General features: G+C 35.9%; 1 protein-coding gene across 1 annotated transcript; it reads right to left on the bottom strand.

Annotated features, from left to right (window-relative positions):
* Positions 1-376: 376 nt before the first annotated feature.
* LOC106133660 (putative inorganic phosphate cotransporter) lies at positions 377-21,567 on the bottom strand. Its single transcript, XM_013333468.2, has 11 exons — positions 21,416-21,567; positions 18,877-18,998; positions 14,141-14,320; positions 12,784-12,922; positions 11,729-11,946; positions 10,664-10,813; positions 6,298-6,430; positions 5,231-5,355; positions 3,091-3,210; positions 1,941-2,076; positions 377-765 (listed from the first exon to the last, which is right to left on the bottom strand). Exons 1-11 carry the CDS (start codon positions 21,450-21,452, stop codon positions 731-733), a joined length of 1,395 nt encoding a protein of 464 aa, XP_013188922.1. The 5' UTR covers positions 21,453-21,567; the 3' UTR covers positions 377-730.
* Between the last annotated feature and the right edge of the window lie 1,749 nt (positions 21,568-23,316).

Here is a 23,316-nt window from a genome sequence, read left to right as displayed (position 1 = left end):
GGTACCTACGAGGAGACACGATTTTCTTGAGCATTTGCAGCGAATGTTGGAGTTTTTTTTGTTTGTTTGTTCATACACATTCCACAGTGTTATTAAAGAGAAAATATTCCTATTTTTGTATACATACATACCTACATATATCACGGACATAAGGAAACTTTTCTTTTTGATATTTGGCTATACATACATACATACAATCACGCCTGTCTCCCATTGGGGTAGGCAGAGACTATGGATTCCCATTACAGAACCCTTTTATTACCGCTAAAATAAAATTAATTAATCTTGGTATGATTAAAACAAAATATTTTTTATTATATTTACAGACTTATTCAGGTACTAGTTTAGACCTAAAACTTACAAAACATGATCCCATTATTAATATTATAATTAATAAAACAAATATCACAAGAAAATAGGAAATATAGAGGTAAATATACAAATATTCTATCGTCATTGAATAATTATAATGCCAAGTAGAGTTATGCTTTTCTTTTTCATTTTTTATAAAAAAATATTGTCGTTTCAAATAAGTAACGTTTGTTAATTCTCACTTCAGCTTATTACATTAATTGCTTTATTACATTCATTTAAACCCTAAATAAATAGATAGATATTTAAAGTACTCCTGCATAAGTTAGGAGCTTCTTTGAAATTACGAAGCTCATTGAAAAGCTGCTCTGTGAACTTCCCTCCTTAAAATTATTATAAGCACTTAAAACTTCAACAACTAGGACTTGGTTCCACTCTCTGCCGGGAGTTTTTCTGAAAAAAAAGGAAATAATAATTAATTTTCATGTATACATACATATTCACGCCTTTATCCCTTGCGGCGTAGGCAGAGTTAACAGTTTTGAAAATAATGAAAGGCCACGTTTAGTGGTATGGCTTTATGATGGAATTGAGATATCAAATAGTGACAGGTTGTTAGCCCATTTATTATTTAAAACCAGAAAATAGCCAATATTATGAACTTTTAACTTTGTTCACTTCAATACAACAAGTCAACTACTGCACACCTACTCCGCCGGCCGGTCTTCAGCTTTCGAATTGTGTTTTATGTTTTATTCATAAGCCTATAAGTCAGATGATACAGCAAAGTTAGATAGCTCAAGTATACAGTCCACCAGTTTTCCACATTATGATTAAGATTTCCGTGTACTGCTCACAAACATTTGGCATCTGATCTCTAAATTATCGTCTACGAAACTTGCCAGATACCTGAGGCATATAATTGGATGCGCCATTTACCGCAAAATGGAGACGGTTTCGGATTAAACCCTGCTATACGATATGATGACATGAGTACAATAAGTTAAAGGGGTGCCGTGTGGTTCCCGGCAGTAATAAAAAAAGTAAAGGGCCTCTTTATCTCTTTCCTATAGATGTTGTAAAAGGCGACTAAGGGATAGGCTTATAAACTTGGGATTCTTCATTTAGGCGATGGGCTAGCAACCTATCACTATTTGAATATCAATTCTATTATTAAGCCTAACAGCTAAACGTGACCTATCAGTCTTTCAAGTCTGCTGGCTTTGTCTACCTAGTAAGGGCTATAGACGTGATTATATGTATGTATGTTAAAGGGGTAGAGAATTAATTTATTTGCTAAATCATCATTAATGATGATGATAAATTCAATTCAAATTCAGAATTCATTTATTTCCTCTTTACAAAGATCAAACTTAAGCTAACTTAACTACTTATAGCTAAATGGTTATTAAAGATCTTTGCTGGGAGGCTAGTTCCTGAAAAAGATTCGGTCGACCCTGAACTACAGGTAACTAGGCCACCCCTCTCGGATTTTAATACCCTGGCTAACAGAAGTAACAGCTAAAATTAAAAAACAATAAAGAAAAGGGAAAGAAAAAAAAAAAGAAAATAAATAAAACACAACAATAGGAAAACTAGGAACTTATTATAAATCTAAGAATACTAACCAAGATCAATACTATCGTCTTTCGGCTCGTTCCAAGGCTGCCTTTCAGACGTGGCGAATAGCACGAAGAATAAGTTGGTGAAGAAGTACACTCCTGAAGCCACGAAGAAGACTATCTTCCATTCGCTTGTGTCTGTCTGTAAAGAGGTTTTTTTTAAAGAGTCGTTTACTAACATGTAAATGACACGAAATCTATTTTTCAATTTTAAAAAATAATTCATCAATATTATCACTCTCAGCCTGATAATTTTGTATCTATCATATAAATTTTTTAACAACGTCCAATTCACGAATCAAAAGAATAACGCCAGGTGAAAAAAGAAGTTGTAGGTAATAAGAAATTGTACATGATTCAAAAAGCTTGCGAAAACATTGTCAGCGTAAGACGGATGGTCTGTAACACTACACAGACAGTTACAAATGATGGACAGCAAGGCCCACAATCCACAATACGCAGTGATCCCACTATTTATCAAGGAAATTACGGGCTAAAATGATCGGGAATGAGGTTTTTCCCAGATTGCCAATTTAATCGGAGTTGAGCTGATTTAATCGGATTTAAAGAACTATGCCGTGTGGTTCCCGGCACCAATAGAAAAAAGAATAGGTACACTCCATCTCTTGCGAATGGATGTCGTAAATGGCGACTAAAGGAAAGGCTTAGGCTTATAAACTTGGATACTTCTTTTAGGCGACGGGCTAGCAAACATATCAATCTCAATTCTATCATTAAGCCAAAGATCTGAAACTGGCCTGTCAGTCGTTTCAAGACTGTTTGCTCTGTCTACCCCGCAAGGAATATAGACGTGATTATATGAATTTGTGAACTTTGAAACATAGAAGCCATGAATGTGGTGTGTTTGTGTTTTCAAAATGGCTTCTTTATAACTTATTTATGACTGAGATTCAGTGATATATGCTAAAGGCAAACTTGTTCTCTGACTTTAATGGAACCTACCACAGTTTTGTCTAATAATTTTACTTCTCTACTATTTATAATTGCGAAAGTAACTGTCTGTTTATCGTAACGTACGCCTAAGCCACTGATACTTGGTAATACGATTTGATAAAATTTGGTACAGAGATAAAGTTTATAGTATATAGAGTCCTTTTAAAAAATATCTAGTTAAGTACACAAATTTTAATCTTACCTCGTCTCTGACGATGGCTCCACAAACCAGGGGTGAGATGATGGATATAATATTGGCGAGGAAGTTGGTGATGCCCATCAGAGGAGCACTGAAGTTGGGCGCCAAATCTATGTGTACCAACTGAAATGATTAAAAAATTACATTAGTCAACGGTCTGATTGGAAATCAGTTACCTTTTAGGAGTGTAAGTTCCTGGGAATAATCAAAAGGAGATAGTTGTTTTGTTTCTGTAACTTTTAGCCAAGTGAAAAATATGATGAAAATATATTAAGAAAAAAATCGAGTACTGTGTGGTTCCCGGCATAATTAGAAAAAGAAAAGGACTACTCCATCTCTTTCTTATGGATGTTGTAAAAGGCGACTAAGGGGTGGGCTTACAAACTTGGGGTTCTCCTTTTAGGCGATGGGCTAGCAACCTGTCACTATTTCAATCTAAATTCTATCATTAAGCCAAACAGCTGAATGTGGCCTATCAGTCTTTTCAAGACTGTTGGCATTGTCTACCCCGCAAGGGATATAGGCGTGATTATATGTATGTATGTATGTAAAAATTTGAGACGAATAAAACGCAACAATGAAGCCTATTATTTTAATACATATAGTTATAAAACAGTTATATACAGTTTTATTTCTATCTAGCTATTAAGCTAAAGTCGTTTCAAGACCATTTTGTGTTCATCCACCCTTTTCACCTCACATATATCTTTAACGAGAGTCAGATTATGCGAAGCGACTCGAGTGACTCACGTCTTAGCTTCGCAACCGTTGCAGGAGAATTCAACCCACTTTGAATAACAGTTACTCATCCAATCGCCTGAGTATTTTAATTTGCCTAACAAGTTTCGCTTTACAGTAATAACATCTGTTAGCAATCAAAGTATAAGAGCTCTAAATTAAACCCCCTGTTTATAAAGCCAGCTATCTCTAATTCTATTAGTTTGAAACCTCTGTGAATGAAAGTAACTGAAAGCAAGTACACGGGAACATTTGCTTAATTAGTAAGCTGCATTTAAGATGCTGAGTGCTGTATACTAAGACGCGTTTAGTGCACTCTGTAGATTAACAAACTTAACGCTAATGGAAACTACTTGGCTTTGGTGGAGAGGGAAGAGTGTTTAAAGTGTTTAAACTATACTTTACATCCTGACCACATGGTGTCTGGTAAAATAGAAATGGACTTGGAGGTCGCTTCATCAAACTAAATGCATCGGATATTAATGCATGAAAGCTGTGAACCGTTAAAGTTTCTTAAAGCTACTAACGTATTATAGTAACTCTTACCATACACCCCGAGAACTGTCCAGCAATGAACCACATACACCACCAATCTTAAGATTTCACTTTAAGGCGATGGGATAACAACCTGTCTCTATAAGAATCTTTATTCCATCAATAAGCCATAGAGCTCCACGTGGCCTTGCAGTCTTTTCAAGACTGATGGCTCTGTCTGTCCGTAAGGTATAAAGACTGTATGTATTCAAATTCATAATTATTACTCATTACCTACTATGAGACATATCAAACGTCACTTCATAATTTTGTTTTACAACATTGGTTGACGTCGAATAAATTACATAAAACTAAGTTTAGTGATAAGTTCCATTTACAGTGTGCCTTGCCGTGTGGTTCCCAGCACCAATACAAAAAAGAATAAGACCACTCCATCTCTGTCCCATGGATGTCATAAAAAAGCGACTAAGGCTAGGCTCACAAACTTGGGATTCTTTTCTTTGGCGATGGGTTAACAACCTGTCACTATTTTTATTTCTAATACAAATATCGTTTATTCAGTTTGAGTTTACAAAAGTTTGTTGTGCATTTGAATCTCAATTCTATCATTAAGCCAAATAGCTGAACGTGGCCGTTCAGTCTTTTTAAGGCTGTTGGCTCTGTCAACCCCGAAAGGGATATAGACGTGACCATATGTATGTATGTAAATATCATATAATGAACTTACACAAAATTTATACGATAGATACAAAATTATCAGGCTGGGAGTGATAATATTGTTGATTTTTTTTTAATTGGAAAAATTGATTTCGTGTCATTTACATGTTAGTCTTTAAAAAAAACCTCTTTGCAGGCAGACACAAGCGAATGGAAGATGGTCTTCTTCGTGTTCTACCTATGTTCCACTTACCATATATCCTGAGAACTGGCCAGCATTGATTCCCACAGCCAGGACGAGCATGACCACAGCAAAGATGGAGTTCCCGGCAGGCGCGTACGATAGCCCGATCATGGCTATAGCTGGACCCCATAGACCTTCAACAGGAATACATACATACATATGATCACGTCTATAACCCTAGCGGGGTAGACAGAGCCACCAGTCTTGAAAAGACTGATAGGCCACGCTCAGCTGTTTGGCTTTGTGAAAGAATTGAGATTCAAATAGTGACAGGTTGCTAGCCCATCGCCTAAAAGAAGAATCCCAAGATTATAAGCCTATCCCTTAGTTCAACAGGAATGTATTGTTATAAGTCAATCAATTAACAGAAGTTATATAAACACAGATAATTACGTCTATATCCCTTGCTGGGTAGACAGAACCAACAGACTTGAAAAGACTGAAAGGACACATTAAACTGTATGGCGTAATGATATAAAAGATAGCTTGCAGCCTACAAAAGAATCCTGAATATATTGGCTTTTACCTTAGTCGCCTTTTACCATTTCCATGATATAAAAATCTAAAAAAGAAACGGAGTAAGGAATCAAACCGCAAAAATGTTATTCTTTTAAGAAATCTATTAACATCTTTGAATCTCAATACTACATGACTTACCTCTCAAAGATGACAAGATGTTATAATTATGCAACCCGTCACTATTCAAATCTCAATTCTATCGCTAAGCCAAACAGCTGAACGTGGCATATCAGTGTTTTCAAGACTGTTGGCTCATAGACGTGACAACATGTATGTAAATAAATAAATATGTACGGGACAAATTACACAGATTGAGTAAGCCTCGAAGAAAGTTCGAAACTTGTGTTACGAGATACTGACTCAACGATACTATATTTTATAATAAATACTTATATAGATAAACATCCAAGACCCAGGCCAATCAGAGAAAGTTTGTTTCTCATCATGCCCTGGCCGAGATTCGAACCCGGGACCTCCGGTGTCACAGACAAGCGTACTACCGCTGCGCCAGAGAGGCCGACGATGTATGTATTAAAATAGTGTATCATTTCACTTACCAATAGAATTGAAGAGTTTCCTAGTATTAGACACGCTAAGCCAGTTCTTCCTTAATATTATGTCGGTCATTGCCCCCATCGGAAAACTAAGCAGGAACATAGCTAAGTATGGCAGCGAGGATAACATGCCGTTCTGTAAAAAAATACATTAAAACATTATTCTCGTTAGTAATGGAAGGCCTAGAAATCTTAATCAAGTCATATGAGAAATCTTTATCAAGTTATGATTGTGGATGAAGCGAAGGAAGCATGCGGAGATCGTGGCAAGTGGAAAGATGTAGTCTCTGCCTACACTCCGGAAAAGAGGCGTCATTTTATGTATGTACATATGTATGTAAGCATCTTCAAAAATACTATATTAATTAATTAATTAGCAACGGAACTCCTTGTAATTGCACATTCATCGCGAGAAGCAAGAACAACTCTATTTCAGTTTTTCATCTTTCTACATACAGATTCCTGAAGGAAAAGTTCCGGTGACAAAAAACACGAATCCGCTTTTTTAATTGCATAAATTTGTCCACATTCGCTCAGAAATAATCCTCACGATGAAAATTCACGTTCCATTCACGAAAGTTTTCTAATTAGCATATGGTTGTTAGTCATACTTGATAAATCCAGATTTACGTTGCAATCTCGCTTGTGGCTTGAACTACACCACAGACATAGATCTAACTAGATACCGCGAGTAAAACGATGTCTCACTTAGTAAATTGGCCAGCGTGCCCGGCAGGAAAGGGCATTGCATGATACCTTCATGCAATGCCCTTTCCTGCCGGGCGACAGAAATGCAATTCTAGAGTTATGCAATGAACCGACAAAATTAAAAAAAAGAAAAGGTTTCAGTCGTCGTCGTTAAGTAAAGAAGACAGTTAATTATATCTGTACCAGGTATTTTTTTCAAAACCTTACTATCCTACTAATATTATAAATGCGAAAGTTTTTATGTCAATATGGATGTTTGTTACTGAAAGAAACTACTGAACCGATTACGATGAAATTTGGTAGCTGAAGACCCAGAATAACATATAGGCTACTATTTATCCCGGAGTTCCCGCGGGATTGATAGTGTTTCCAATGCAGGCGAAGTCGCGGGCGGCACCTAGTATGGACATAAAACTGTGCGTTTAGAACAAGTTTTTATTGAACCGAGTGTTTGTTATAGTTTGCCGATACAACACGATTTACACTATTTTAATCACAACAGATGAGTAGTACTTATTATTATGAGAAGAAAGGGAGTAAGCAGTTAGATGGCAATTGACAGAAGTAATTGGAAAAACTGACATACTGTACCGACCCCGCGTAGAGAGCGGGAAAAGGTTACGACAAAGAAGAAGAAGATGCGTAGTACTTACAATATCAGGATCTAGCAAGATCTATGTCTGTGGTCACAAATTTCGACATACATCCGAAGAATATGGCGACTGCAGTGATTGGATGCTTGGCCAGTAAATAGTGTAAATAGTGAGCTCGCACTTCCACTATTAGCAAACCTCGAGGGGGCATTCGTTATTCTAACAATTTTCAGAAACAATGGTAAATATTTGGTGATTCTATAGACGTGGCAAACGGTTGAAGTTAATTTTAAAAATGATATGTCTACGCCGCAAATTATGGCGTACCTGTAATAAGTTCTAAAACACTGGCTTTGAAGAGTTAGCGCATAATTGTATATATGTGAGATACTTCTTCGAGTTTTTACAAAAATTAAATCTTTCTTATAATTCGGCACAGCTCTCAAAAGTTAAATGTTACTTATTACTCATTCTAAGAAAAAAAAAAATATTTTATTGACTCATTTCAACAACATATTATGTACATACATCGTTCATATAAAAGGTGTTAATACATTTTCTAAGCGGGTCCAACGCTCAGCCTCTTAAGTATTCTCAGATCATCTTAAGTTGCAACAAGTAAACGCTTTCTTTGTTGTTCCATTAAAACTATCCTCTATAATGTACGAATATTCTGACATACAAAATGCAAAAGAACAAGCATCAAGTTTCATCGTAACCATTACCTCAACCACTGTTGTTAAACTCGGACTAAACATAAAACATTTTATGTAGTGATGTGGCCATTTGTTATCCGTGGTCGCGGATATACAGCGGATAAATAAATACATACGGCACAAATTACACAGATTGAGTTAGCCTCGAAGTAAGTTCGATACTTGTGTTACGAGATACTAACTCAACGATACTATATTTTATAATAAATACTTATACAGATAAACATTCAAGACCCAGGTCAATCAGGGAAAGTTCGTTTCCCATCATGCCCTGGTCGGAATTCGAACCCGGGACCTCCGGTGTCACATATAAGCGCACAACCGCTGCGCCACAGAGGAAGTCGTCATATACAAGGGATTAAGAAAGAATGTCGACATTCCTTTTAGTTTTAGAGATTTTCGGAAACACAGGCAATGAATTCATTATTTGTACGTTATAAACATTTTATACATAAATGGAACTTCATAATTTAAAATAACTGCGACGGAAATAAATATGTAAGTAAATAAAAAGATCTAGCGTCCCGTGAACCTTCTCATCCGTGATCCACAATCTGGGAGTCTCGCTAGACCAGACCACCTTCTTCTAACTGCTGGAGTTAGCCAAGGGTGCGCTTTTGACAGCCGTTGAAGCCGTTTAAAGCGACTCCCGTTTAACTTCTACGACTTTCGGAGTGGAATCTGACCCGTTTTGGACCCAATCTTTAAGGGGAAGGCCTTTTATAATAATGAATAAAAATTTTGAATTTGAATTTGAAAAAGCTAGAAACGACAGGGCATTTATCGGATCTTGTAATCCGCCCGCGGATTTATCCAGCACATCACTAGTTTTATGACCGCCGTCTGCCGTTATTCTCGGAAGCTAAAACATTCTGAGAGGTACTTGATACAAAGTATTATAATGGGGTACAGCACAGAGCAAGGAAGAGCGATCGATCCCCTCAGGCGATGTTTAGTTCTTTGCGGGATATAAGCGCGCTTGTTTATATTCACAAGCTTTATGTACTTTATATTCCGTGTGATTTCTGGCACCATTAGAAAAGAAAGAATACGACCACTTCATCTCTTTCCCATGGATGTCGTAAAAAGCGACTAAGGGATAGGCTTATAATGTTGGGATTCTTTTTTAGGCAATGGGCTAGCAACCTATCACTATTTGTATCTCAATTCTATCATTAAGCCAAACAGCTGAACGTGGCCTATCAGTCTTTTTAAGACTATTGGCTCTGTCTACCCCGCATGGGATATAGACGTGACCATATGTATGTATGTTTGTTTAAATCATAGTTTAATGAGTGTCAGTAAAGATAATTACATACATATACAATATCACGTAAATATGCCTGGCAGGGTAGACAGAGCCTTGAATAGACCGATAGACCACGTTCAGACGTATTGCTTTATAATGGAATCGAGTTGCTAGCCCATCGCCTACAAGAAGAATCCTAACTTTATAAGCCTATCTCTTAATCGCCTTTTATGACATTTACGGGAAAGAGATGGTCCTTATTCTTTAGTGCCGGAAACCACACGGCACTATGGAGAATTTTCCGCATATAACTCTAGACAAATTGAATTTCACCAATTTGATTTACAAATTGCATCGAACCTCATTACAATGGTCGGCGGGTATCGTCAGCATGTAATAAAACAATTACGTTAATGGATCTGCTGACTGTACACAGTACAGTTCATTGCATGTATGTTTTGCGCGACATCATCTGCGTGGAATAGTTTTTTGGGCATCATTGAAGCCCTCAAGGATGAATAATTTTCCATGATTTTTTTTACATTCTCCATTATTTCTTCGCTCCTTTGATGTTATATAGTCTAAAGCCTTCCTCGATAAATGGTCTATACAACACAAAAAGAATTTTTCAATTCGAACCAGTAGTTCCTGAGATTAGCGTGTTCAAACAAACAAAGAAACTCTTCAGCTTTATAGTATTAGTATAGATTTCAAATCTATTCCATAGTAGTCAGTGCTGTTCTTGGTCAAAGAATACGAATCCGGGTCAAAATTTACTTTTTCCAGAAGCAAACATACATTTTATGATAATACAATGGCTTTTTTGTGTAGGTATGTTTGTGTCCCACTAACTCCTTAACCCGTTTTGATGATATATGAAATAGTAAATATAAAAAATCATTTTTATAATTTAAATTAAAAGACAATGTAAACCATTAATAAAAAATAAATAAATTTATTTTACAGTTATCGCATTAACCTTACGTCCATCTCAGTTTGGTCCAAAGGTTCGACTGGCAGAGAATGCCTTGTGGCATTAAGTCCACCTGTTGTACATTTTACGTTAAAGTTTACATAAATAAAAATAATTAAATTGAACTTACACTTTTGAGATCGAAATTAAGCACTTTACTCATGTAGGTAGGCATTTCAGTCATCAGAGTGAAGAAACCCCAATTCTGCCCGCAGTGAGCTATGATGACTGCCCAGAAAGGCAGTGACGTCATGATCTTCAACCAGGGCGTCGGGTACCTCTGAAACATTTTGGCCAATGAGAACCCGCGCTGTGTTATTTTATCTATATAACAACTCCGTAGGGAATATAAAATTGTTAATATGTTTTAATTTTTAGTTTGAATGTGGTGAATTCATTCATCATTTTTATAATCATCTTTTTTTTTATTTATTTAAAGTTTGTACTCATTAAGATATAACTGTTGTGAAAATTTACAACAATAAATAAAAACATACGTAAACAATTTTTTTTTTAAACAGATTAATTAATTTTCTCTTACAGACTTATTTTACATTTAGCAACATTTTAATTAATTCCACAGAAATTAGCGCACGAAATTTTAATGAAAATGTACGTGCAACAAATGAGTTCCAGTGAGAGGCTCGGCGTTTCGCTTTAATTGTAGTGGATTATTCTAGAAACGTAGGATTCATGGTAATGATAATTGCCATTAGGCAACATGTGTCAATGTACTACCCACACGGATTAATTATTTTAAAAGCATATGTAGACACAATAAAATAGAAATGATTTTGTCTATATTAATTAATTTTAAGTCAGAACTTCATCAGACTATATTCATATTTTTTACGCCACGTACAAAAGAATACGGGTTTTTCGCAAATCCCCCGAGAACTATAGTTTTAACCGGAATGAAAAAAACCTATATCTTCTTTAGACTCTTATTTATACAGGGTGACTTTTAATTCGACTGCTAATAAATTTAACTGTTAAGTGTACTCATCTTAAGGATATTTAAAAACGTTAAAAAAAAATATCGGTTCATATTTCAGTAAGTACGAAAAAAAAATAAAAGTATCAAAATCCGCGATTCCAAATACGCTCAGAAGCATCGGTATAGTCTATGTTTAAAAGGATGCAGTTGTTTTAAATGTCACCCTGTATATACAAAAATGTTCATAAAGACCCCAACCTTCTGCTCTCCAACTCTTCCCAATGACCTTTGTATATACAGCAGCTCATTTTCCTTAATAAACTTGGACTGCTCCGGCGAGGCTGATCCTAGGAATATGTAAGTGATAGTCCAGATCGCACCCAGGGTTGCGTTGGTGTAGAAGATGGCTTGCCAGCCCCACGCGGCGGCGAGGAATCCTGATGCGATGAGCTGTATGGAAGTCCCTAGTTGACCACCTGGAGAGAACACTCACATACATAAAAACACCCCTCTTTACCTGAGGGTTATGCAGAGACTACATCTTTCCATTTGCCATGATCCCTGTATGATTATTTCGCTTCATCCACATTCATAACTCTCTTCATGCAAGCTCGGCAGAATTCAATCCGTTTGACGTGTGAGATCCGAGGCAAATTTTGGGCAGATGTTAGATCATTCGGAAAGCTTTGGAGAGAAGAATCGAAATTATTCCAAAAAAAACAGTATTTTATCGTTATTACAAAAAAAAAATATTCAAAAGTCTTCGGCATGAAAATTTACACGACATTGAAAAGATTTCATTGAACTGGGAATCGAACCCGCAGACTGCTGCGACAGACTAACTTTTTAACCACTGTTCCAAAGAATTGTCAATTAATGTCCAATTTACATTAATTACGTACTGCAAACGGTTCCTCGAAACAGGCTTTTGAAAATTTAAAGTTTGAAAGTCAATGTTTGAGTTACGGTTTTCATTTAATTTCAATTAGGCTCATGTAATTCAGGAAAATCTCTCTATTTCTCTCTCTCATCTAGCGTGTTGTAAGCTGCACATTTAGCTGTAAAGTTTTGGAGATTAGAATCTACAATTTCCTATAGTTCTATTATTTACTAGCTACCCGCACTTCACACGATTAGAATTAATAGATCAAACCTTCCTCAGAAAACACTCTTTTCAACATTTCAAAAAGGTACAAAAACAAATTTCAACTTTCCGAGATACACACATACAGATAAATAGAGAAAACCGAGACTTAATATTAAGTAGTGACTCGTTTTAATTAATTAGTAAGTTGATTATGATTTTAACTTACCAGCGTAGATGAAATTACTCAGCAGACCTTTCTCTTCTAAAGGTATCCACTGGCTTATCAGATGATGCATGCTTGGGTACACGAACGCCTGCGTCAACCCTTGCAGAATCCTACAGGCACATACTACTCTCCAGCCACCCTAGACCAAATAATAACAATGTATTAAAGAAGTCGCGGGCAACAGCTAGTCAACATATAGGACTTAATCTACTTCAAATCAGGTCTCTTTCCCAGAGAGGTAGGCAGAGACTGCTTCCACTACAGATCTTTCCAATTTCTATCGCTTCATCTAGATTCATAATAAACAGAACCTTGTTTAATTATATTGAGGCCGCCCGCGACTTCGTCCGCGTGGAATCAATACCGAGGGAACTCCGGGATAAAAAGTAAAGTCAATATGTTATTCTGGGTCTTCAGCTACCTGCATACCAAATTTCATCGTAATCAGTTCAGTAGTTTTTGCGTGAAAGAGTAACAAACATCCATACAGACATACAAACTTTCGCATTTATAATATTAGTAGGATATCAATGTGGTGTGATTTCCGAAAGAATAAAAAACTAGAAAAGAAAGAAAGGAATAGAACAACTCCATATCTATTCCAAGGTTGTTGTAAAAGACGACTTAGGGAAAGGCTTGTTAGCTTGGGATTCTTCTTTTAGGCGTCGGGTTAGCAACCTGTCACTATTTGAATCGCAATTCTATCATAAACCCATACAGCCGAGCGTGACGTTTTAGTATTTTGAAGGCTGTTGGCTCTTTCTACCCCGCAAGGGATATGCATGTGATTATATGTAAATTTTCACAGCAAAAATGGACGATGAAACTCATGAATTTTCCATAAAAATACATATTATGTACAATGTGATTTCATTTTTCTTTCTCTCACAAATTTATTATTTAGCTAATCGGTCTGAGTATGTGAAAGTTAATATATTACACTTTAATAGTATGCTATACTATCTTGACTCTAAGTTAAAAAATACATTAGGATAGCGAAGAAGGAAAATATATAGAGAAGTATAGTATTGGAGAAGTATATGCCGTGTGGTTCCCGGCACCAATACATATAAAAATAGGACCACTCCATCTCTTTCCCATGGATGTCGTAAAAGGCGACCAAGGGATAGGCTTACTTTGGGATTCTTTTTTTAGGCGATGGGCTAGCAACCTCTCACTATTTGAATCTCAATTCTATCATTAAGCCAAATAGCTGAACGTGGCCATTTCAGTCTTTTCAAGACTGTCGGCTCTGTCTACCCCTGCAAGGGATATAGACGTGACCATATGTATGTATGTAAGTATAGTATTATGTACTGAAAGATTTAATGATAAATGGCATTGCTAAATTACTTACAATAGCAGCTCCAGTAGGTATGAAGAGGGATATGAGAGAGTTCACCGCCACGGATATGGTGATTAGCAGCTTTCCACCGACCTTCCTCGCCAACATACCCCCTGGGATCTGAAGCACCACGTAGCCCCAGAAGAACGAGGAGAGTATCATTGACTTGATTGATGGGTCCCAGTCGTAACTCTGTAAATAATAGTACATATATATATCCTACTACTATTATAAAGGCGAAAGTTTGTATGGATGTATGGATGTTTGTTACTCTTTCACGCAAAAACTACTGAACCGATTACCATGAAATTTGGTATGTAGGTAGCTGAAGACCCAGAATAACACATAGGCTACTTTTTATCCCAGAGTTCCCGCGGGATTGATAGGGTTTCCATGCGGACGAAGTCGCGGGCGGCCTCTAGTATATATATATATATATGTATATGCAGTGACAGTCACATTCATGTTTTTTAATGTAGACAATGTGCATTCGTTTTTAGATTTAAGAGATCTATTTTTGTAAATTGACGTCCGATGAAAATGCTGCAGTGTAGTTTGTTCCGCCGCTTCTACTTCACATGCGCTTTGGAAGCGGTAGTAGTTATAATTTAAGTAGTAGTAGTAGTAGTAAATTTAAGTTATGTGACGTCAGTAAGTGATATCTTGTATCCAATTTTGTGAAATAAATCTATTCTATTCTATTCTATAGTAAAAAAATACTTAGGATGTAACATACATATAATCAGGTATATATTTCTCGCGGGGTAGACAGAGCTAACAGTCTTGAAAGAGTGAAAGGCCAAGTTTCGGCTATATGATAGAACTGACATTAGTATAGTGACAGGTTGCTAGCCCATCGCCCAAAAAAGAATTCCAAGTTTGTAAGCCTATCCCTTAGTCGCCTTTTACGACATCCATGGAAAAGAGGTCAGAAAAATGGAAAAGAGGAAGAGAGATCTCAATTCTATCATTAAGTCAAATAGCTGAACGTGGCAATTCGGTCTTTTCAAGAATGTTGGCTCTGTCTACCCCGCAAGGGATATAGACGTGACCACATGTTTGTATGTATGTAAATAAAAATCTGTATTATATATTGAAAGTTAATATTGAAAATAGCATTATTTCAATATTCTCTAATACACTCAATAATAACTGTACTAAATCAATAACTTCTCGGATATAATTAGCCCTATCTTGACTCTTAAGGTAAAGATCAAATTAAACGGACATATTCTATATTTAGAGGACCCTTTTAATGACGTATCTAGATAATATTTGATCTTTGACCAGCCGCGCCATTTCTGTTTATTTATGTTCTCTTGCGCAAAGTGAAAATCTCGTATATTTTTACGTTCCCGTGGGAATTTTGGGACTTCCTCTCTTGGTGTTCCCCTATAGGGATAGGCTTAGAATTTAGGATTCTTCATTTAGGCGATGGGCAAGCAACCTGTCACTATTTGAATCTCAATTCTATCATTAAGCCAAACAGCTGAACGTGGCTTATAACGTTGGCTCTGTCTACCCCGCAAGGGATTTGTTTGATAAATTTGAGGTTCCTCTACCTAGTGGTTTTGACTGTACATAATGTGTTACTTAACTCTTAATTATTTGTTACTTAATGTGCCGTGTGGTTTCTGACGCTTTAGAATTGAACCATCTACACACCTTTTCAATGGATGTCGTAAAAGGCGAATAAGGGAAAAGCTACAAGGGAAATCTTATGGGCAAGCAACCTGTCACTGTTTGAATCTCATATTCCATCATAAGCTAACCGATCGCCTACAAAAATAATCTCAATTTTATTAGCCTTTCCCTTTATCGCCTTTTACGAGATCCATGGGATAGATATGTAGTGGTCCTATTCTTAAGAGCCTGGAACATCACGAAGTAAACTCTACTTATGTAAAACAAGAGGCCGCCCGCGACTTCGTCCGCGTGGAAACCCAATCATAACGGAACAATCAATCCCACGGGAACTCCGGGATAAAAAGTAGCCTATATGTTATTCTGGGTCTTCAGCTACCTATATACCAAATTTCATAGTAATCGCTTCACTAGTTTTTGCGTAAAAGAGTAACAAACATCCATACTGACATCCCGACATACAAACTTCGCATTTATAATAGTAGTAGGATTAGGTTACAATATAATTATTTTCAGTCGCTTGTGTAGCATTTTCCTTTGGTTCTCAATACATTAAAAAAATTGCACAATAATAATGTAATAAAAAAATATAAACTTTATTAACTAAGCAATAAAAATTATGAACATTACACTGGTTTCATAGCCGCAAAGGTTATCGACTATCGATATAACGATACCAGCTTTACGATTCTTGCAGATTAAGAAATAATAAAATAATATCGATATCTATAAAACAAACACGCTTGACATCACTTGACCCACGTGAAAACTGTAAAAAACGACGTTCATAAAAATTATTTCTTTAAAGAATACACGTTCAGCTGAAATTGTTTGGCGTTATCATAGAATTGATATTCAAATAGTGACAGGTTGCTAGCCCATTGCCTAAAAGAAGACTCCCAAGATTACAAGCCTATACATTAGTCGCCTTTTTCGACATCCATGGGAAAGAGATAGAGTGGTTAGGACCACTTCATTGTCCTATTGGTGCCAGGAACCACACGGCACTTAATTTTACAAATACAATTTTAATTACAGTTTCTAGTGTTTCTCTAGTTTCTAGTCTTCAAGATAAGTATATAAAAACAAACGAATAAACTTAATGGTCGGAGTGGGAAGACCTAGACGAACGTATCTTGATCAAATTAAGGACGTCCTGGTAAAGGGTCAGGTCAAAAGTACCCGAAACCGCCGAGCTTGTATGAAGAGAGTTATGAATGTGGACGAAGCGAAAGAAGTATGCAGAGATCGTGGCAAGTGGAAAGAGGTAGTCTCTGCCTACCCCTCCGGGAAAGAGGCGTGATTTTATGTATGTATGTATGTATGTGAATAAACTTAATGGGTTCTTCTTGGGTACGGATTCCTAAAAATATGCGTTTATATTAACGTCGTCTGTTTGATAACAAAAACAATATGCTATTACGACTCAATTCATTGATAATATCACAATTAGCGTAAAATTATAATTGGCAGGGGTTGATAACCTTTTGTGGAAAACTACAAAGTTAAATTATTGAGATATGTAGGTGTGAGTTTTATTCGATTCGGTAAATTAATGAACCAAATATAAGAAAAAGAAAATTAAAATTTCGCGCTCCTGTCATGACGTTAACACTTAGTTTTAAAACTCGACCTTACAATAATTTCGATGTTTTAAAAGCGCGCCCCGGGCTTCTTCTCTGAGAATGTGAAGAGGTACTTACATACATATAATCCCATCTTTATTCCTTGCGAGGTATACAGAGCCAACAGTGTTAAAAGCTACAATATTGCTACATAATATAATATTTATCTTCGATATTCCGTCTTTATTTTTGGACTTAACCAATATTTCAGATTTTCTCTGAAAGCGTTAAAAATAGACACCCCAATAATCCAAATGTTTTCAAGTACTGTTACAAAGAAAAATAATCATGTAAATCAAATTTTTCCCAACAATTTGTTTTCTACAATTTTTTTAACAGTGATTTGTATAATCAATCTGAAATTGTTGGAGTATTTTTTTTAAATCCCGATATGTGACTTGTTTGATCAAATTGGAGAGATTCTAGCAAAATTTCAGCTTAAATTGCAGCAAGTTGCGAGCTTGCTTGAAGAGAGTTTTATGAATGTGAATGAATAAAGGGAAGTACCTATGCAATGACATCGTGGCAAGTGGAAAAATGTAGTCTCTGACTGCTCCTCTGGGTAAGAAGCGCGATTTTATTTTTAATCAAAAACATATTTCAGATGAACCATTAACAAGTATAAACACAATTTTTTGGACTTTTTGCCAATTATTGTGATTTCAATTATGAGCTTTCACGATTTTGATTGGAACTTGTTCCACAATATACCTCTTTTTTTCAAGATATAAGGCAGGATTACCTTACTCCAAAATTAATATTATGACTGCCTAATTAAATTAGACTAAAATATAAATAAAAATAATATAATATTCCCCCAAAAAGAATGCTTCAATTATTCTACTAACACCCATATCCACGTACCCTAATCAAATCACCATGACCGCATATAGAAGACACATCGAGAAAAACGTGTAATGTAATATTTTTCCGTTAACACTTTTCCCGTTGACTGTCTGCACGTACAGCCGATGACAGCCTGTTATCGGAAAGAGGTTGCGGTGCCGACAGTTTTCTAGCTACGTGTACTTAAGATCACAAAAGACGGGTTCGTGTTTGTTATTAAGTATAATTTTAAATACAGAATACTGCGTGCCGTGTCGAGTGGTTCCCGGCACCAATAATAAAAAGAATACGATCACTCCATATCTTTCCCTGACTATGTAAAGGATAGGTTTATAAACTTGGGATTCTTCATTTGGGCGATGGGCTAGCAACCTGTCACTATTTGGATCTCAATTCCATCATTAAGCCGAGCAGCTGAATGTGGCCATTCAGTCTTTTCGGGACTTTTGGCTCTGTCTACCCCGTAAGGAATATAGACGTGACTATATGTATGTACAAGTGGAAAGAGTTAGTCTCTGCCTACCCCGCCGGGAAAGAGGCGTGATTTTATGTATGTATGTAAGTATGTATATGTATGTAAGTATGTAGATGTATGTAAGTATGTATATGTATGTATGTATGTAGGATACGTACCTTGTCTTTGCTGCTGTCAGTCATAGCCACGATAGCCATGCTCATGTTGGCTCTCATTGTGAACGCGAACAGCATTCCGAAGAACAATAACACAGTTTGAACATGCCGTATACCCATGCCGTCTGAAAATGAAGAAGTTCTTCAAAATTTAATATTTCAGGCTATGAGTTAGCTGGTTTTTTGATATTTGTGCCGTGTGGTTCCCGGCACTGATACCAAAAAGAATAGGACCACTCCATCACATTCTCATGGATGTCGTAAAAGCGAGTAAGGGATAGGCTTACAAACTTGGGATTCTTTTTTAGGCGATGGGCTAGCTACCTGTCACTATTTGAATCTCAATTCTATCATTAAGCCAAACAGCTGAACGTGGCCTATCAGTCTTTTTAAGACTGTTGGCTCTGTCTACCCCGCAAGGGATATAGGCGTGATTATATTTGTGTATGTATGTGTGTGTGTGTGTGTGTGTAAGTACAAAATTTGAGACGTTAAAGTTTACCGAAATCGTAACATTTCCTTACCGAAAACTTTCAGATTCCTTCCATTTTTATACTGTTAAATTTACCTTGAGAGCTTCATAAAACTCAATATAAAGTTCACTTGGATTCCAGTTATTAAATTTTCGCTTGTAAACCCAAAGTTTTTATTACGAATGCCTTACAAAGTTACCACGAAACTGTAACTTTGTAACTTGATATCTCACGACAATCAGATAAGATGGAACCGTTATTCTTTCATTGGAATGTTATGCTATTATATTTTTCAATTTATTGTTTAAACTTTAGAAAGTATTGATGTTAAAAAACTGTACATGTAGTATTGTATTAAGTTAATGTCAATTTATTGCCGAAGTTTGTTTTCCAGCAAGGCGCTATAACAATTTTATGCTTATAATCTTAATTATTAAGCCAAACAGATGAACAATCCCAAATTTTAATTAAAAGAAGACCTTAACATCTTCATACGTACATACATACATATGGTCACGTCTATTTCCCTTATGGGGTAGACAGAGCCAACAGTCTCGAAAAGACCGAATGGCCACGTTCAGCTATTTGGCTTAATGATACAATTGAGATTCAAATAGTGACAGTTTGCTAGCCCATCGCCTAAAACAGAGTCCTAAGTTTGTAAGCCTATCCATTAGTCGCCTATTACGACATCCATGGGAAAGAGATGGAGTGGTCCTATTCTTTTTTGTATTATTGCCGGGAACCACACGGAACACACCTTTACATCTACTTGGTTAAAATCACGCCTTCTATTTAGGGTCCCAGCTAAGTTGAAAATAACTACGAAATTATCAGCCGTCGAAAGACCTCAAAATTGTTAGCATTAACTCCTACGCAGCCCACAAAACTATTCCATAGGATTCCAAGTCATAGGCCCTTAATCCCTACCCTTTCATTAAATACGGTTAACCGTGCAAATGTACGTATAATAGAATTATTTTGGGTGCGGAATTTACGAGAACCGATTCGTAATTAGTTACAAATTTGAGCTTTTCAATTTCGTGGAAGTTTTAATGTTGTAACACAGTTAATACGAGGTAAAGTAACAAGTTTCTCGTGTTATCTATTTGTTTATATAAATTTGTACTGTATGCTTGACTGGTAGATAGGTAATGCTTCTAGCATAAAGTCCGCCTATTATACATTTCTATTTAGTAAATTAAAAATGAATAAATATTTTTATTAATAATTAATTGAAATATAGAAAGGAGCCCGGAACCGCCTGTGACCACGATTCAGATTTTTACACAATGTGACTCTCGTATAAGGGATAGGCTTATAAACTTGGGATTCTTCTTTGAGGCGATGGGCTAGCAACTTGTCACTATTTGAATATCAATTCTATCATTAAGCCAAACAGCTGAACGTGGCCTATCAGTCTTTTCAAGATTGTTGGCTCTGTCTATCCCGCAAGGGATATAGACGTGAATTTATGTATGTATGTAACTCTCGTCTGTTCTGCTCGACCTTTGCTGAACCTAATCCATATTGGATCATTGTAACACATCCAGTCTTAAAGTGCTGGTGCTCACGATGTTTTCTCATCGTTGTTAGAGCAACGGTTAGTAATCAAACTAATGTAACTTGACTCAAATAGAATCTTTGGTCCATGACGGTGGCAGAATTTATTATAGAAAATGTGCACCAAGCTTTATAATTTTACTAGCTTTTAGCCGCGACTTCGCCCGCGCGTATTTAGCGACATCTACAAAAAGAACAAGTTTTTCAGAAATTCTTCAGGATCTTTTGGTTTAACCGGGATAAAACGTTTCCTATATCCTTCACCAGCCTCTCAATTCTTTATACACAAATTTAAAGAACATTAGTTCAGAAGACAACGCGTGAAGAGAAAACAAGCAAACAAACTTACTTTTGTGTTTAAAATACTTATTCGTTGGGATTTGAGTACCTTGACCGTTCATCATTAAGGAGACTTTAAGTTTATTACTTTAAATGTTTGTCTGTGTCAGTCCATTTTTATAAAATTAGGTAGATAGTATATTGTATAAAATGTTCAATTTACTTACTTGGCCTAACATTTTCAACTTCCGCAACCACTCCCATTTTTTATTTAATTTTATTGTTTTTAACAATTAAACTTTAAAATTTTAATTTTATTTTTTATAAATTAAAAGTATTTAATTTTACATCCATATCACATCACTGCCACTGGAACACACAGACTGATTGGTCGAAAGCGTTAACGATGTTTACATAAATCATAATGAAAAACGTTGCGTAGAACAGAAAATCTATGGAGACTTCGTGCATACATCTAAGAATATTTAATCATATTTTCAAAGTTTTTTTTTAACTGCTAATGTTTTAAAAATTTAATTGTCTTCCAAAAATTAGCACATAGCTTCAGAGATTAGGGTTCATTTAATGAAATAGGTTCTATTGCTTTTTGTCCCTTTATTGACTAACATATTTAATACAGAGATGGGTACGTGATTTATTGATGCCGTTTCTGAAAAATTTCAATCTAGATGTGGAGGGAGAGACCTAGAGACCTACCCTTGAGCCTAGAGGCGTAATTTTATTTATGTACCATAGATTGGTATTCTAAAATAATTGAGTATTTATTTACTAAGTACAAAATTACCACATGAATTTATATGTATTTAAAAGAAATGGGAAGTCTTAAAAAAACACATCCATTTCTTTTTATATTTCGGTAAACAAATAAAAAATTAATATGCGATGATTTATGTAAAAGTCAAGCAGAGTAATTCAATTTAACAGCTCACTGGGTCTTTTCAATTAAAAATTGATAAATTAATCACGTTTGAACCAAAACAAATAAAACCCTTTCTTAAATATAACATTTGCTCAAATATTCGTTTAAATAAATTCTCGTTTTTCAAACAATTAGAGACAAAGTTCCTAAAATAAAAGTACATAATATCAGGAATACATACATACATATGATCACGTCTATATTCTATCTACGTCCCTTGCGGGGTAGACAGAGCCAACAGTCTTGAAAAGACTGAATGTCCACGTTCAGCTATTTGGCTTAATGATAGAATTGACATTCAAATAGTGACAGGTTGCTAGCCCATCACCTAAAAAAGAATCCCAAGTTTGTAAGCCTATCCCTTAATCGCCTTTTACGACATCTATGAGAAAGAGATGGAGTGGTCCTATTCTTTTTTGTATTGGTGCCGGGAACCACACGGCAATAACAATTATATTTGTTATTTTGTTAAAGTACACTTTATATTTTGTTTCAAAACATTTGATTAAATCAACGTCTCCATTGCTTTCTGTGTTATGAAATCTATTTGAAATTATTATAAACAATATAGGTTATCTTAATCTAAGGGGTCAAAATTTATCGACAAATCGACGTTCCCACAATCAAACAAGATATTTGTAGTAAATTTTAAAACAGACTTTATGACCATCGCCATAAGAATTGTTCGTGCGTTAAGATAAGTTTGTTATGATAAGGGTGGACCTTAATTTTAACCCTGGCTATAAATGTGCACATGCTAAGATGGGTGTTCACGAAACGTGACACGAGTATTCATCTAATTTCATGATATAGAAATAGGATGCAGGAAGTTGAGCCGATCAAATTTTACATGAACTACACTATTAAATGAGCAATATTTGTATATTAATTTATAATACATACATACACGTCACGTCTATATCCCTTGCGGGGAAGACAGAGCCAACAGTCTTGAAAAGACCGAATGGCCACGTTCAGCTATTTAGCTTAATGATAGAATTGAGATTCTAATAGTGACAGGTTGCTAGCCCATCGCCTAAAAAGAATCCCAAGTTTGTTAGCCTATCCCTTAGTCGCCTTTTACGACATGGTTCACGAAACGTGACACGAGTATTCATCTAATTTCATGATATAGAAATAGGATGCAGGAAGTTGAGCCGATCAAATTTTACATGAACTACACTATTA

This window comes from Amyelois transitella, chromosome 13, assembly GCF_032362555.1.
Source record: "Amyelois transitella isolate CPQ chromosome 13, ilAmyTran1.1, whole genome shotgun sequence".
In the NCBI taxonomy this organism is placed as follows: domain Eukaryota; kingdom Metazoa; phylum Arthropoda; class Insecta; order Lepidoptera; family Pyralidae; genus Amyelois; species Amyelois transitella.
Note: the sequence above shows the minus strand (reverse complement) of the source record. Positions and strands in the feature narration are given on the sequence as shown.